Consider the following 13322-nt stretch of genomic DNA (forward strand, 5'->3'; position numbering starts at 1 on the left):
TGGACAAACAGGAAGCAACAACTTGCATTTATATAGCACCTTTAATGTAGTAAAACGTTCCCGAGGCGCTTCACAGGAGCGATTATCAAACAAAATTCGACACCGAGCCTCTTGAGATGTTAGGACAAGTGACCAAAAGCTTGGTCAAAGAGGCAGGTTTTAAGGAACGTCTTAAAGGAGGAGAGAGAGAGGCGGAGAGGTTTAGGGAGGGAATTCCAGAGCTTAGGGCCCGGGCAGCTGAAGGCACAGCTGCCTATGGTGGAGCAAGGAAAAACGGGGATGCTCAAGAGGCCAGAATTGGAGGAGCGCAGAGATCTGGGAGGGTTGTAGGGCTGGAGGAGGTTACAGCAGCTGAATTAATGAGTGTTGGATACTGCACAAGCAATATGAAGGCAATGAAAGTATTTAAACAGTGGACGCATCAGGAATTAAGCCAAGACAAACGCAGAGAAGCATTAATACAACGTCATGGATGTCCTATTGGACAGTGTTCTGCGTAGAAAAGCAATCTAATTTCACAATGCAGGAGGGCCACAGAAGAGAAAAAAGGCACGGCTGGAAACTGCCAATAAGTGATCTCTGTCTCAGTGATCTTTCCGGTCTCACCAGAAGATACAAGATCTAAAGAAGAGTGCCAAAAGTGGAAGAGGATTTTACAATGGCATGAGTATTAATGGAATTCATATCTGTCCACATCAGGGAACTGTCAGTGTGATATGTTTGCTGCAAGAAAGTGTGATGGAGCATTAATCAATAAAACTTATGTAGCACTGTAAAATGTGAAATACATGGAAGTAGGCGACAGTCTGAAAACAAAGGGCTAAAAATTCAGTTGGGCGCCATTTGGGGCGCCAAGCTCGCCTGGGCGCCGGAATTACCGCTGCGAGCGGAGCCACTTGCGCCATCCGGATATTCAGTTTCTGCGCCCCAAATGGAAACGGGCCGCTAAACGAGGCTTCCCGCGCTCCGCTTGGGGCGCTGAAACTGAATTTCGGCGCGCTAAGGGCCGCAGCGCCACATGCTGCGGCACGGCAGCCTGCGGTACTGCAGGCCTTCCTCCCACTGTTAAGGGGGAGGTGCCTGCAACAGCGCGATCCCCGCTCGCGAGTGCCGGCAAATGAGCCCGGCACCAAGGAGAAGTGCCGGGCTCTCGGGAAACAGCCGGCAATGCCGCGGGGGGGGGGGGGGGTGTAGGAGGCCGGGGACGGAGGTGCGGGCAGGCGGGCGCTGAAAAAGCGGCCGGCCGCACCTCCACCTTAACTAGCGCCACTACCGCCACAGGTAGGCCCCTGTGTACCGGTCGCTATTTGCGGCCGGCGCTGAAGAGGCGGGCGCGACCAAATATGGCCATCGGGGCGATAGCGGGGCGCTGCGCACACCGATGACGTCATCGGTGGCGGCGCAACGCTACAGGCTAACGGCGCCATTAGCGCCCCACTAAATATCGCGGTAGGTGTGGCCAGTGGCGCAAAAGCCACCGAGTGCCCTCTTTGGGCGCAAACTGGTGGCGCAGGCCACTGAATTTCTAGGCCAAAGTGTTTTGACATTACCTCCACTTCAAAGACTTATCAGCTGAAGCAATTTTTTGAAGGCAAACATCTATATCCATAACAATGTCCAGACACTGACCTTTAGTGCTGTTGGATGCAGGATGGAAGACTGAACGGGCTGGGGCTCTTTTCTCTAGAAAAGAGAAGGCTGAAGGGGGTGGCCCAATAGAGGTCTTCAAGATTATGAAGGGGTTGGACAGGGTAGACGTGGAGAAGATGTTCCCACTTGTGGAGGAGTTCCAAAACTAAGGGACCATAAGTATGAGATAGTCACTAATAAATCCAATCAGGAAATCAGGAGAAACTTCTTTACCCAGAGAGTGGTGAGAATGTGGAACTCGCTGCCACAGGGAGTAGTTGACGTGAATCAGTCATTCATGAAAGAAAGACTTTTGAAATAATACTGGAGCGGCCTACGGGTGGCGCTGTCCAGGGAGAGTATAAATACTCGGGCATGGGCCCAGCTTGCGCAGGACATTCTCAACAGGAACTAGTGACGGACACAACTACACCTCCATGTTGTAAAACAGTTGATTAAAGCTTTCTTTAACGCTTATAATAATAATAATCAACTTTATTGTCATTGTTAGTGCACAAGTGCAGTACAACGAAATGTAAGCTTGCGGCTCCCGAGAGTGTACATTTTGATTAAGACATTTAACATTCATTTGACTTGTAACATAAACATAACCATAATAAAGTGCATTGGCAGATGTGCAGGCTTTAGAGTTTATTTGTGGAGTTCAGTAGGATGACAGCCCTGGGAAAGAAGCTGTTCCTAAATCTGGTCGTACGGGTGCGAATGCATCTGTAGCGTCTCCCAGATGGCAGGAGGGCGAACAGACTGTGGCTGGGGTGGGTAGGGTCTTTGATGATGATCAGTGACCTCCGTAAACAGCGTTTCTGGTAGATGTTCTCAATGGTCGGTAGCCGGGTGCCGGTAATGCGTTGGGCAGTTTTGACTACCCGCTGCAGGGCTTTCCGGTCATAGTAGCTACAGCTGCCATACCATACTGTGATACAGTTCGTCAGGATACTCTCTATTGTGCAGCGGTAAAAGTTAGAGAGGATCAGGGGTGACAGGTTACATCCCTTCAGCCTCCTTAGGAAATATAGGCGCTGCTGGGCCTTCTTCACCAGAGAGGAGGTATTGAGGGACCAGGAGAGGTCTTCTGTGATGTGGACTCCGAGGAACTTAAAGCTGTCCACCCTTTCCACCACAGCCCCATTGATGTGGATGGGGGTGTGACTACCGCCTTTAGACTTCCTGAAGTCCACAATGATTTCCTTGGTTTTCTTGATGTTAAGGGCCAGGTTGTTATCGGCGCACCACTTCACGAGGTGCTGGACCTCCTCCCTGTAGGCTGACTCATCGTTGTTGGTGATCTGGCCTACCACCGTGGTATCATCCGCAAACTTGATGATGGTGTTGGAACCATGAACAGCCACACAGTCGTGGGTGAAGAGGGAGTAGAGGTTAGACCAAGTGCCTAGTAGTTCTCTTACGTCAGTGGTCGAGACGAATAGCAGAGATACGCATTTGAGGGAGAAAGGAAATGAATATGCTGACGTATGAAGAAGTAGGGTGGGAGGATGCTCGTGTGGAGCATAAACACCAGTACAGAATGGCCTGTTTTTATGCTGTGAATTAGATGTAATCCTTGAGAGAAACCTGCAGCGCATGATGCATGACTGTAACCACTCTCCTCTTATGCTAGTACGATAGCAAAATACTGCAGATGTTGGAAATCCGAAATAACAACAGAAAATGCTGGAAAAACTCAGCAGGTCAGGCAACATCCGTGGAGAGAAATTTGAGTTGACGTTTCGGGTTGGACCCTTCTTCAAAACTGGAAAGAAAAGAAACTAGATCGGAGGCAGGGCTGCGATCGGACAAAAGAATAAAAGAAACAAAAGAAGTAAAAGAGATTAGAAGCTAGACGGTAATAGGCTGGGATTAGGTGTAAAGTGTACTGGCAGGGCAAAAGATAGCTGCCAGGTGTGAGAGAGAAACAAAAGGAAAGGGGGGGGGGGGGGGAAAGGAGTGGAACAATTACAAGAGAAAATGAAATGGGGGCCGAGCTTATGATCTGAAATTGTTGAACTCGATATTGAGTCCGGAAGGCTGCAGACTGCCTAATCGGAAGATGAGGTGCTGTTCCTCGAGTTTACGTTGAGCTTCCGTGGAACAATACAAGAGGCCAAGGACGGTGAGGTCCGAGTGGGAATGGAGCGGTGAATTAAAATGACAGGCGACCGGAAGCTCGGGGTCCCCCTTACGGACTGAACGGAGGTGTTCCGCAAAGCGGTCACCCAATCTGCGTTTGGGTGACCGCACTTCTGCCCTCACCCCTGCCCCTCCCTTCCGGAACCACGATAGGGTTCCCCTTGTCCTCACCTTTCACCCCACCAGCCTCCACATTCAACGGATCATCCTCCGGCATTTCCGCTACCTCCAAAGTGATCCCACCACCAAACGTATCTTCCCCTCCCCTCCCCTTTCAGCATTCCTCAGGGACCGCTCCCTCTGAGACACCCTAGTCCACTCCTCTATCACCCCAAACAGCCCTTCCTCTTCGCCTGGCACCTTCCCGTGCAAGCGGAGGAGATGTAACACCTGCCCCTATACCTCCCCCCTTCCCACTGTCCAGGGCCCCAAACACCCCTTCCAGGTGAAACAGCGATTTACTTGTACTTCTTGCAATCTAGTATACTGTATTCGCTGCTCACGATGCGGTCTCCTCTACATTGGGGAGACCAAACGCAGATTGGGTGACCGCTTTGCGGAACACCTCCGTTCAGTCCGTAAGGGTGACCCCGAGCTTCCGGTCGCCTGTCATTTTAATTCACCGCTCCATTCCCACTCGGACCTCACCGTCCTTGGCCTCTTGTATTGTTCCACGGAAGCTCAACGTAAACTCGAGGAACAGCACCTCATCTTCCGATTAGGCAGTCTGCAGCCTTCCGGACTCAATATCGAGTTCAACAATTTCAGATCATAAGCTCGGCCCCCATTTCATTTTCTCTTGTAATTGTTCCACTCCTTTTCCCCCCCCCCCCTTTCCTTTTGTTTCTCTCTCACACCTGGCAGCTATCTTTTGCCCTGCCAGTACACTTTACACCTAATCCCAGCCTATTACCGTCTAGCTTCTAATCTCTTTTACTTCTTTTGTTTCTTTTATTCTTTTGTCCGATCGCAGCCCTGCCTGCGATCTAGTTTCTTTTCTTTCCAGTTTTGAAGAAGGGTCCAACCCGAAACGTCAACTCAAATTTCTCTCCACGGATGTTGCCTGACCTGCTGAGTTTTTCCAGCATTTTCTGTTGTTACTCCTCTTATGCTTGCAGGCTAAGCTGGCACACAACAAGAGAGCAGAGGCTACCACAGACCGACCGGGTGACCCTTCACAGCTGAAGCCCCTGACCGTGGATGAGGAAAGAATAATTGGGTTATTTGATGGAGAGTCGCTGGAGGCCATCGCGACACTTGATGACTGAGGCATCGCACCAGCTCAGACTGAAATAAGAGCCGCTTCTGCAACATGCAAGTTATGCTCAATCAGCCTGGCCATACAGTGCCAAAGCCCAGACAGGTGCCTGCGGTAAGAGCAAGTTAGCCAAACAGATCACGCTGCTCATTACTGAATCCAATCCCAGGTGTTTCACGCATCGAACAAGGGAGCAGAGCAGCTCAGGAGACACAGCAACGAGCAGCACTGATCACGTGCCATGCTCACAGACAGACTAATTATAGTCACACTCCGGCTACTTCTGACCCCGCAAGGAAAGTTAAGAAAAATAAAGGCACTCGTCTCTTTGGACCTCTTCTGACCGCGAACCCTTCTCTCGCTAGGTTAGCGTGGCGGGAAAGCCACTACAGCTTTCGTGCACAGGCCTCTGTCGCGGGGAGCAGTCGGGCCCCACTGACATCACCAGAGCTCAATCTGCATATTTGAAGGAGGCCCCTGGTGGTTCCCGACAGGTGACCCGCTCGCACATGCAGAAGAGCCACATATTGAGATATTAGGGCAGGTGACCAAAAGCTTGCCCAAATAGGGAGGTTTTAACGAGCGTCTTAAAAGGAGGAGAGAGAGGTAGAGAGACGGAGATATTTGGGGAGGAATTCCAGAGTTTAAGGACTTGGCAGCTGAAGGCACGGCCGCCAATGGTGGAGCGATTAACATCGGGGGATGCGCAAGAAGCCAAAATTGGAGGAGCGCAGAGATCTCGGAGGGTTGTGGGGCTGGAGGAGGTTACAGAGCGATATGGGCCATGGAGGGACTTGAATGAAATCAGTATTTGTAGGGAACTGGAGTGAGGGAAATTGACGGGATTGAAGGCCGATAAATCCCCAGGGCCTGATAATCTACATCCTAGGGTACTTAAGGAAGTGGCCCTAGAAATAGTAGATGCATTGCTGGTCATCTTCCAAAATTCTATAGACTCTGGAACAGTTCCCATGGATTGGAGGGTAGCTAATGTAACCCCACTATTTAAAAAAGGTGGCAGAGAGAAAACGGGGAATTATAGACCGGTAAGCCTGACATCGGTAGTGGGGAAAATGCTAGAGTCCATTATAAAAGATGTAATAGCAGAGCACTTGGAAAACAATGACAGGATCGGACAAAGTCAACATGGATTTACAAAAGGAAAATCGTGCTTGACTAATCTACTGGAATTTTTTGAGGATGTAACTGGTAGAATAGATAAAGGAGAACCAGTGGATGCGGTGTATTTGGACTTTCAGAAGGCTTTCAATAAGGTCCCGCTTAAGAGATTAGTGTGCAAAGTTAAAGCACATGGGATTGGGGGTAAGGTACAGACTTGGATATAGAACTGGTTGGCAGACAGGAAGCAAAGAGTTGGAATAAACGGGTCTTTTTCCAAGTGGCAGGCAGTGACTGGTGGGGTACCGCAGGGATCGGTACTAGGACCCCAGCTGTTCACAATACAGGAAACTTTGGTTTATCCGGAGGTTGTATGTCAGGAAACCTCGATCTACCGGCAGAAATCAGGAGCCGTTTTGTTCGGTTTTTTTTCTTCTCGTGGCTTTTTTTCCCCCAACAGTCAGGCTCTGCAAAGTCTCTCTGAAGCTGTTGCTAAGCTACAGAGACGCTTCCAAGGTACGGCCGACTGTTTAGAAGCTGTTGCTAAGCAACAGTGTTTGTTGCCAGATACGGAGATGCAAATCTCCATATGCTTCAACATTAACACTGGTATGTCCGGCAGTTTTGATAGATCGGCAACAGCTCGGTCCCGTCGGTGCCGGATATCACAAAGTTTCCTGTATATATTAATGATCTAGATGAGGGAACTAGATGTAATATCTCCAAGTTTGCAGACAACACAAAGCTGGGTGGGCATGTGTGCTGTGAGGGGGATGCAGAGAAACACCAGTATGATTTGGGCAGGTTGGGTGATTATACTGCATTTGCCATGCATCTGCCCAATGTGGATAAATGCGAGGTTATCCACTTCGGTGGCAAAAACAGGAAGACAGAATATCTGAACGGCAATAGATTGGGAAAAGGGGAAGTGCAACGAGACCTGGGTGTCCTTGTGCACCAGTCGCTGAAGGTAAGCATGTAGGTGCAGCAGGCGGTTAAGAAGGCAAATGGTATGTTGGCCTTCATAGCGAGAGGATTCGAGTACAGGAGCAAGGATGTCTTGCTGCAGTTGTACAGGGCCTTGGTGAGACCACACCTTGAGTATTGTGTGCAGTTTTGGTCGCCTTATCTGAGGAAGGATGTTCTTGCCATGGAGGGAGTGCAGTGAAGATTCACCAGGCTGATACCTGGGATGGCAGGAATGACCTATGAGGAGAGATTGGGTCGATTAGGTTTATATTCGCTAAAGTTTAGAAGAATGAGAGGGGATCTATTGAAACTTATAAAATTCTAACAGGACTAGACAGACTAGATGCAGGAAGGATGTTCCCGATGGCGGGGGAGTCCAGAACCAGGGGTCACAGTCTAAGGATAAGGGGTAAGCCATTTAGGACTGAGATGAGGAGGAATTTCTTCACCCAGAGAGTGGTGAACCTGTGGAATTCTCTACCACACAAGGCAGTTGAGGCCAATTCATTAAATATATTCAAGAAGGAGTTAGATATATTTCTTGAGGCTAAAGGGATCAAGGGACATGGGGAGAAAGCAGGGACAGGGTACTGAATTTGGATGATCAGCCATGATCTCATTAAATGGTGGAACAGGCTCGAGGGGCCGAATGGCCTACTCCTGCTCCTATCTTCTATGTTTCTATGGGACACACAGCCTTCCTAATCCTTCTCCATCATGTGATCAGTTTACTAAACTCTATTTTCCTCCAAGAGTTCTAACGTCATACCGTAGAGGCTAATCTAACACCACAATGGGTTGTTGTACTAATGCGCTGCTGGGACAATGAAAACATATCATAAGAGGGGCAAGAAAAGACCATCAGGCCCATCAATGCACAACTTATCCAGTGGACAGGACAACCTTGGGCATCACCCTCCCCAGCTCTTAGTAATGCTAACACCTGGGGCAGGCCAATAAACAGAGGGGAAAAGAAAAAAAGGCCAATTTCAGGGGAAACCAGTGGAAAAATTAACACCCAAATTCCTTCAATCAAGCAACCTCCAGAAGACCATGTTTACCCCGTGGTGCATCACTTGGCAATCTAACTAACCCACTGTTCTTCCCCCACCACTTCAGCTTATCAAGTCCCTTCTTCAAGGATCGCACCATAATCATACTGAGCTCATCCACTGCATCTAAAGTAATGAGGGAAGAGTCAAGGAAGTTAAACAGCTCAAGTCTCTAATTCAGAGGCAAACAAATCATTACTTACACTTTGCTTGTCACTCACGGAGAACTCGACTTGAAGTTCTGATACCACCTGAAATAGAAAGAGTTAAAAAGTGACTATGCAGGGAACGTTAAATAACAGAAGTGTACAAGAAAGAAAAAGACAGACTTGCATTTATATAGCACCTTCCACAACCACCGGACGTCCCAAAATGCTTTACAGTCAATGAAGTACTTTTTGAAGTGTAGTCACTGCTGTAATGCAGGAAACACGGCAGCCAATTTGTGCACAGCAAGCTCCCACAAACAGCAATGTGAAAATGACCAGATCATCTGCTTTTGTGATGCTGATTGAGGGATAAATATTGGCCAGGTCACCGGGGAGAACTCCCCTGCTCTTCTTCGAAATAGTGCCATGGAATCCTTTACATCCACCCGAGGGGGCAGACGGGGCCTCGGCATTGGTTTGAACACAACATAAGAAATAGGAGCAGGAGTCGGCCATACGGCCCCTCGAGCCTGCTCCGCCATTCAATAAGATCATGGCTGATCTGGGGTTTTCCACAAGAGAATAAATAGAATTAAGCAATACAATTCCCAAACACCGATAGCATCTCAAGGTGGTGACTGAAACACATCATGTCAATGAATGAGATAACGTACTGGTCCACAGACAATGGGAAATAAAGTGGTCTGATGCAGTAATCCTTTGTCCTGATAATAAAACGACAATCAAAGATGCTGGAAGCATTTGCGACTTCATGGACCTTGTATCACAAGGGTGCATTATATCAATACAAAAGGCATTTCAGCGAGAATAATACAGCAAGTATTGCAAAGGATTTACTTTTACTGCACAGCAGTCCAATTTTCATGCCCCCTAATATTGCATAAATTGTTAAAACGTGTAGATACATATATATCATAGCATATTTCACTTCCCTGATACGACAGCCCATCTATTGATACTGTAGACTCCCTGGAGCACTTGCAGGTTGTGTCCAAGTCTGGTTCCCATGGCAGATCTCCAGTATGACTGGTTAGGCAACCACTGCACAATTTCTGCCCAATTCATAAACCAAATCAGCACCTGCTGTCAAATCCAATACTTTCAAGAAAGTGAGTAGAGGTGCTGGATTCCTTTTTCATATAACGAATTTAATTACAGAGCTGCTGTTATGGAATGCTCAAAATTATAGAAGGGAATTTGTAATGATACAACGATGCTGCTTTGGACTTTGAACTTAGCTCGCTGAGCTACATTGCGAAAGTCCATCTTATTGTATCTTCGGCACATTCAGATAAGGGGAATGAATTGTGGCTCAGCAAGTGGCTGAATTGCCATTTCTGCACTGCACAATTGTTGGCAATTAACAGGTCTTAGTTCAGGCAATCCACTTTCCAAATATGGAGAACTGAAGTAATTTCTGCTGTCCATCATCTTTACATTCATCTGCATCAGGTTCACACATTCTTTTTTGGAATAGTGAAATATATTCAACGGTAATGCATGTCACGAGAAAAAGAAGAGAATTAAATAAAAACACATTTTTTTGCTTCCAATTAATGAGCCTAGTTGGCCAATTATAGAGGTGTTCCAAATCTACATGAACTAAAGCAGCGTCATTTCAACTAGAAACCCTCATCAAGTCATCCCATGAAACAACAACTTGCATTTATTGCCGCCACCTCCAACGTGATCCCACCACCAAACGCATCTTCCCCTCCCCTCTCAGCATTCTGTAGGGACCGCTCCCTCCGAGACACCCTAGTCCACTCCTCTATCACCCCCAGCACCCCTTCCCCTTCGCCTGGCACCTTCCTGTGCAAGCGCAGGAGATGTAACACCTGCCCTTATACCTCCCCCCTTCCCACTGTCCAGGGCCCCAAACACCCCTTCCAGGTGAAACAGCGATTTACTTGTACTTCTTGCAACCTAGTATACTGTATTCGCTGCTCACGATGTGGTCTCCTCTACATTGAGGAGACCAAACGCAGATTGGGTGACCGCTTTGCGGAACACCTCTGTTCAGTCCGTAAGGGGGACCCCGAGCTTCCGGTCAGCTGTCATTTTAATTCACTGCCCCATTCCCACTCGGACCTCACCGTCCTCGGCCTCTTGCATTGTTCCACGGAAACCCAGCGTAAGCTCGAGGAACAGCACCTCATCTTCCGATTAGGCACTTTACAGCCTGACGGACTCAATATCGAGTTCAACAATTTCAGATCATAACCTCGGCCCCCATTACATTTTTAGATATATTTTTTATCCCCACCTTTGTTTTGTGCCCTTCCCCCTTTTTCTCTCTCCCACATGGCAGCTGTCTCCCATTCTGCCAGCGCATTTCATACCTAATCTAGAGCCGTCTTTTGTCTCCACTAGTCCTATCACCATCTCGTCTGGTTTTGAATACCTCTTAATGTCTCTTCACTTCTCTCTTGTTCTCTCATCCCCATTTCCCAGCCCCCAAACTGGCCTTTTAATCTGTTTCATTTCCTGTGTTTTTTCAGTCCTGACGAAGGGTTTCGACCTGAGACGTTGACTCTGTTTCTCTCTCCACGGATGTTGCCTGGCCTGCTGAGTTTTTCCAGCGTTTTCTGTTGTTATTTTGCATTTATATAGCGCCTTTTACGTATTAAAACATCCCAAGGCGCTTCACAGGAGCGTTATCAAAGAAAGATTCGAGATGTTAGGACAGGTGATCAAAAACTTGGTCGAAGAGGTAGCATCTTAAAAGGAGGAAAGAAGGAGAGGCAGATAGATTTAGGGAGAGAATTGCGGTGCTTAGGACCACGGGCAGCAAAAGGCATGGCCGCCAATGGTGGAGCATTTAAAATCGGGGGTGTTCAAGAGGCCAGAATAGGCGGCGTGCACACATCGCGGGGGTTGTGGGGCTGGAGGAGGTTAGAGAGATAAGGAGAGGCGAGGCCATGGAGGGATTTGGAAAACAAGGGTGAGAATTTTTAAAATCGAGGCGTTGCTTAACTGGGAAGCAATTTAGGTCAGCGAGCACGGGGGAGATGGGTGACCCATGGTGCAGCAGAAGGCATGTTTTCCAATAAAGTAATGTTGACCATGGGCACGCGAGTATGCCATGGCAGTGGATATAGTACTGGTGTATCAACCCAGAGATCGACAATTCAAACCCAATCATGGCAGATTGAGAAACTCAAGTCACTAAATCTGGTAAACTGTAGGTTAGTACGAAATAAAATGACTATGAAAGCTGCTAGATTGTTGTAAAAACCCAACTGATTCACTAATGTCCCTCCAGACTCCTTCCTGCTCTAACCTACACATTCATTCCAATCAAATCACACTGTGAATGGGGTGTTGAACAGAGATTTTCCATTTTAAACTCACCCTAGAGAACATTTAATCCTTCATTGTTTTAAATAAAGTTAATATTTATAAATTTCTTACAGAAGACTAGCATTTTTTAAATTAAAGACCTGAAACTATAGTGAACAGGCTCTGTGGCTGTAAGCATGTAGTCCACTCCCCCATCTTCGAAATGCATATCGTACCCGTCCACTTATCACCCCCTTGCTTGCTGACCAACATTGGCTCACGGTCTGGCAAACTTCTCAATTTTAAAATTGTCATCTTTGTTTCCGAATCCCTTGATAACCTCGCCCCCCCTCCTCATCTCTAACCACCTCTACGTCTACAACCCTCCCAGATCTCTGCCCTCCTCCAATTCTGGCCTCTTCTACATTCCCCGATTTCCATCGCTCCACCATTGGAGGCCGTGCCTGCAGCTGCCTGGGCCCTAAACTCTGGAATTCCCTCCCTTAAACCTCGCCACCTCTCTCTCCTTTAAGACGCTTCTTAAAACCTCCCTCTTTGACCCAGCTTCAGGTCACCTGTCCTAATATCGCCTTGTGTGGCTCGGTGTCAAATTTTGTTTGTTGGCAAATTTTTATTCCGTTAGAGGCGCTATATAAATGCAAGTTGTTGTTGTTATTGCTCCCCCAAGAAATCCTAGATTCAGGCCCTATATAGATGTCTCCAATCTTCCCATCGGCTTCCCCATTTCCAGCCTATCCGTACTCTTCCATATTTTCATTTCATCAAGCAATTTTTTTTCTTATTCGTTCATGGGATGTGGGCGTCGCTGGCAAGGCCAGCATTTATTGCCCATCCCTAATTGCCCCTTGCGAAGGTGGTGGTGAGCCGCCTTCTTGAACCGCTGCTGTCCGTATGGTGAAGGTGCTCCCACAGTGCTGTTAGGGAGGGAGTTCCAGGATTTTGACCCAGTGACGATGAAGGATCGGCGATATATTTCCAAGTCGGGATGGTGTGTGACTTGGAGGGGAACTTGGAGGTGGTGGTGTTCCCATGCGCCTGCTGCCCTCATCCTTCTTGGCGGAAGAGGTCGCGGGTTTGGGAGGTGCTGCCGAAGAAGCCTTGGCGAGTTGCTGCAGTGTATCTTGTAGATGGTACACACTGCAGCCACGGTACGCCGGTAGTGGACGGGGTGCCGATCATGCGGGCTGCTTTGTCCTGGATGGTGTCGTGCATCTTGAGTGTTGGTGGAGCTACACTCATCCAAGCAAGTGGCCCCCACTACAGGCAACAGGACAGGGGTTAACAATGCAACATTTGCAAGGGGCAGTAGTCCAATATGAAAAATGTGCATGGAGGAGGGGACAGGAGGGAGAGAAGACTGGCAAGTGGAAATCATTGCGAGGGCCCGTACATTTAAACAGACCAGACAATAACAGCATCACCATGACATTTATAAAACAAGTAGTTATTAATACAGTAACATGGAAAAGTCAAGCTATGCAAGAGGATGATTTATTTTTAAAAACCATTTTAAGAGTCAAGCTTATGTTGGCATTATTGCCCATTAAGAACTCCAGGCAAAAAGGAATGCTGAAAGCCAGGTACCATGTTAATTCACTGTAAATAAGACTGAATTACTACAAGACACTTGTGGGAGTGTATTACTGGCAATTAGTGGACATTTCATTTTCTATT

General features: G+C 47.8%; 1 protein-coding gene across 1 annotated transcript in view; it reads right to left on the reverse strand.

Moving 5' to 3' along the window:
* LOC147098679 (cadherin-23-like) overlaps positions 1 to 13322 on the reverse strand; it is a gene marked incomplete at its 5' end in the record, with an annotated part of 367151 nt that overhangs the window by 353485 nt on the left and 344 nt on the right. Inside the window, one exon of the mRNA XM_085969993.1 lies at positions 8379 to 8426. Coding sequence (XP_085826119.1) covers positions 8379 to 8426 — 48 coding nt within the window. The remainder of the gene's footprint in view (positions 1 to 8378; positions 8427 to 13322) is intronic.

The sequence above is a fragment of the Somniosus microcephalus genome, chromosome 29, assembly GCF_052327205.1.
Source record: "Somniosus microcephalus isolate GS21.2 chromosome 29, FLI_Smic_1.0, whole genome shotgun sequence".
NCBI lineage: Eukaryota > Metazoa > Chordata > Chondrichthyes > Squaliformes > Somniosidae > Somniosus > Somniosus microcephalus.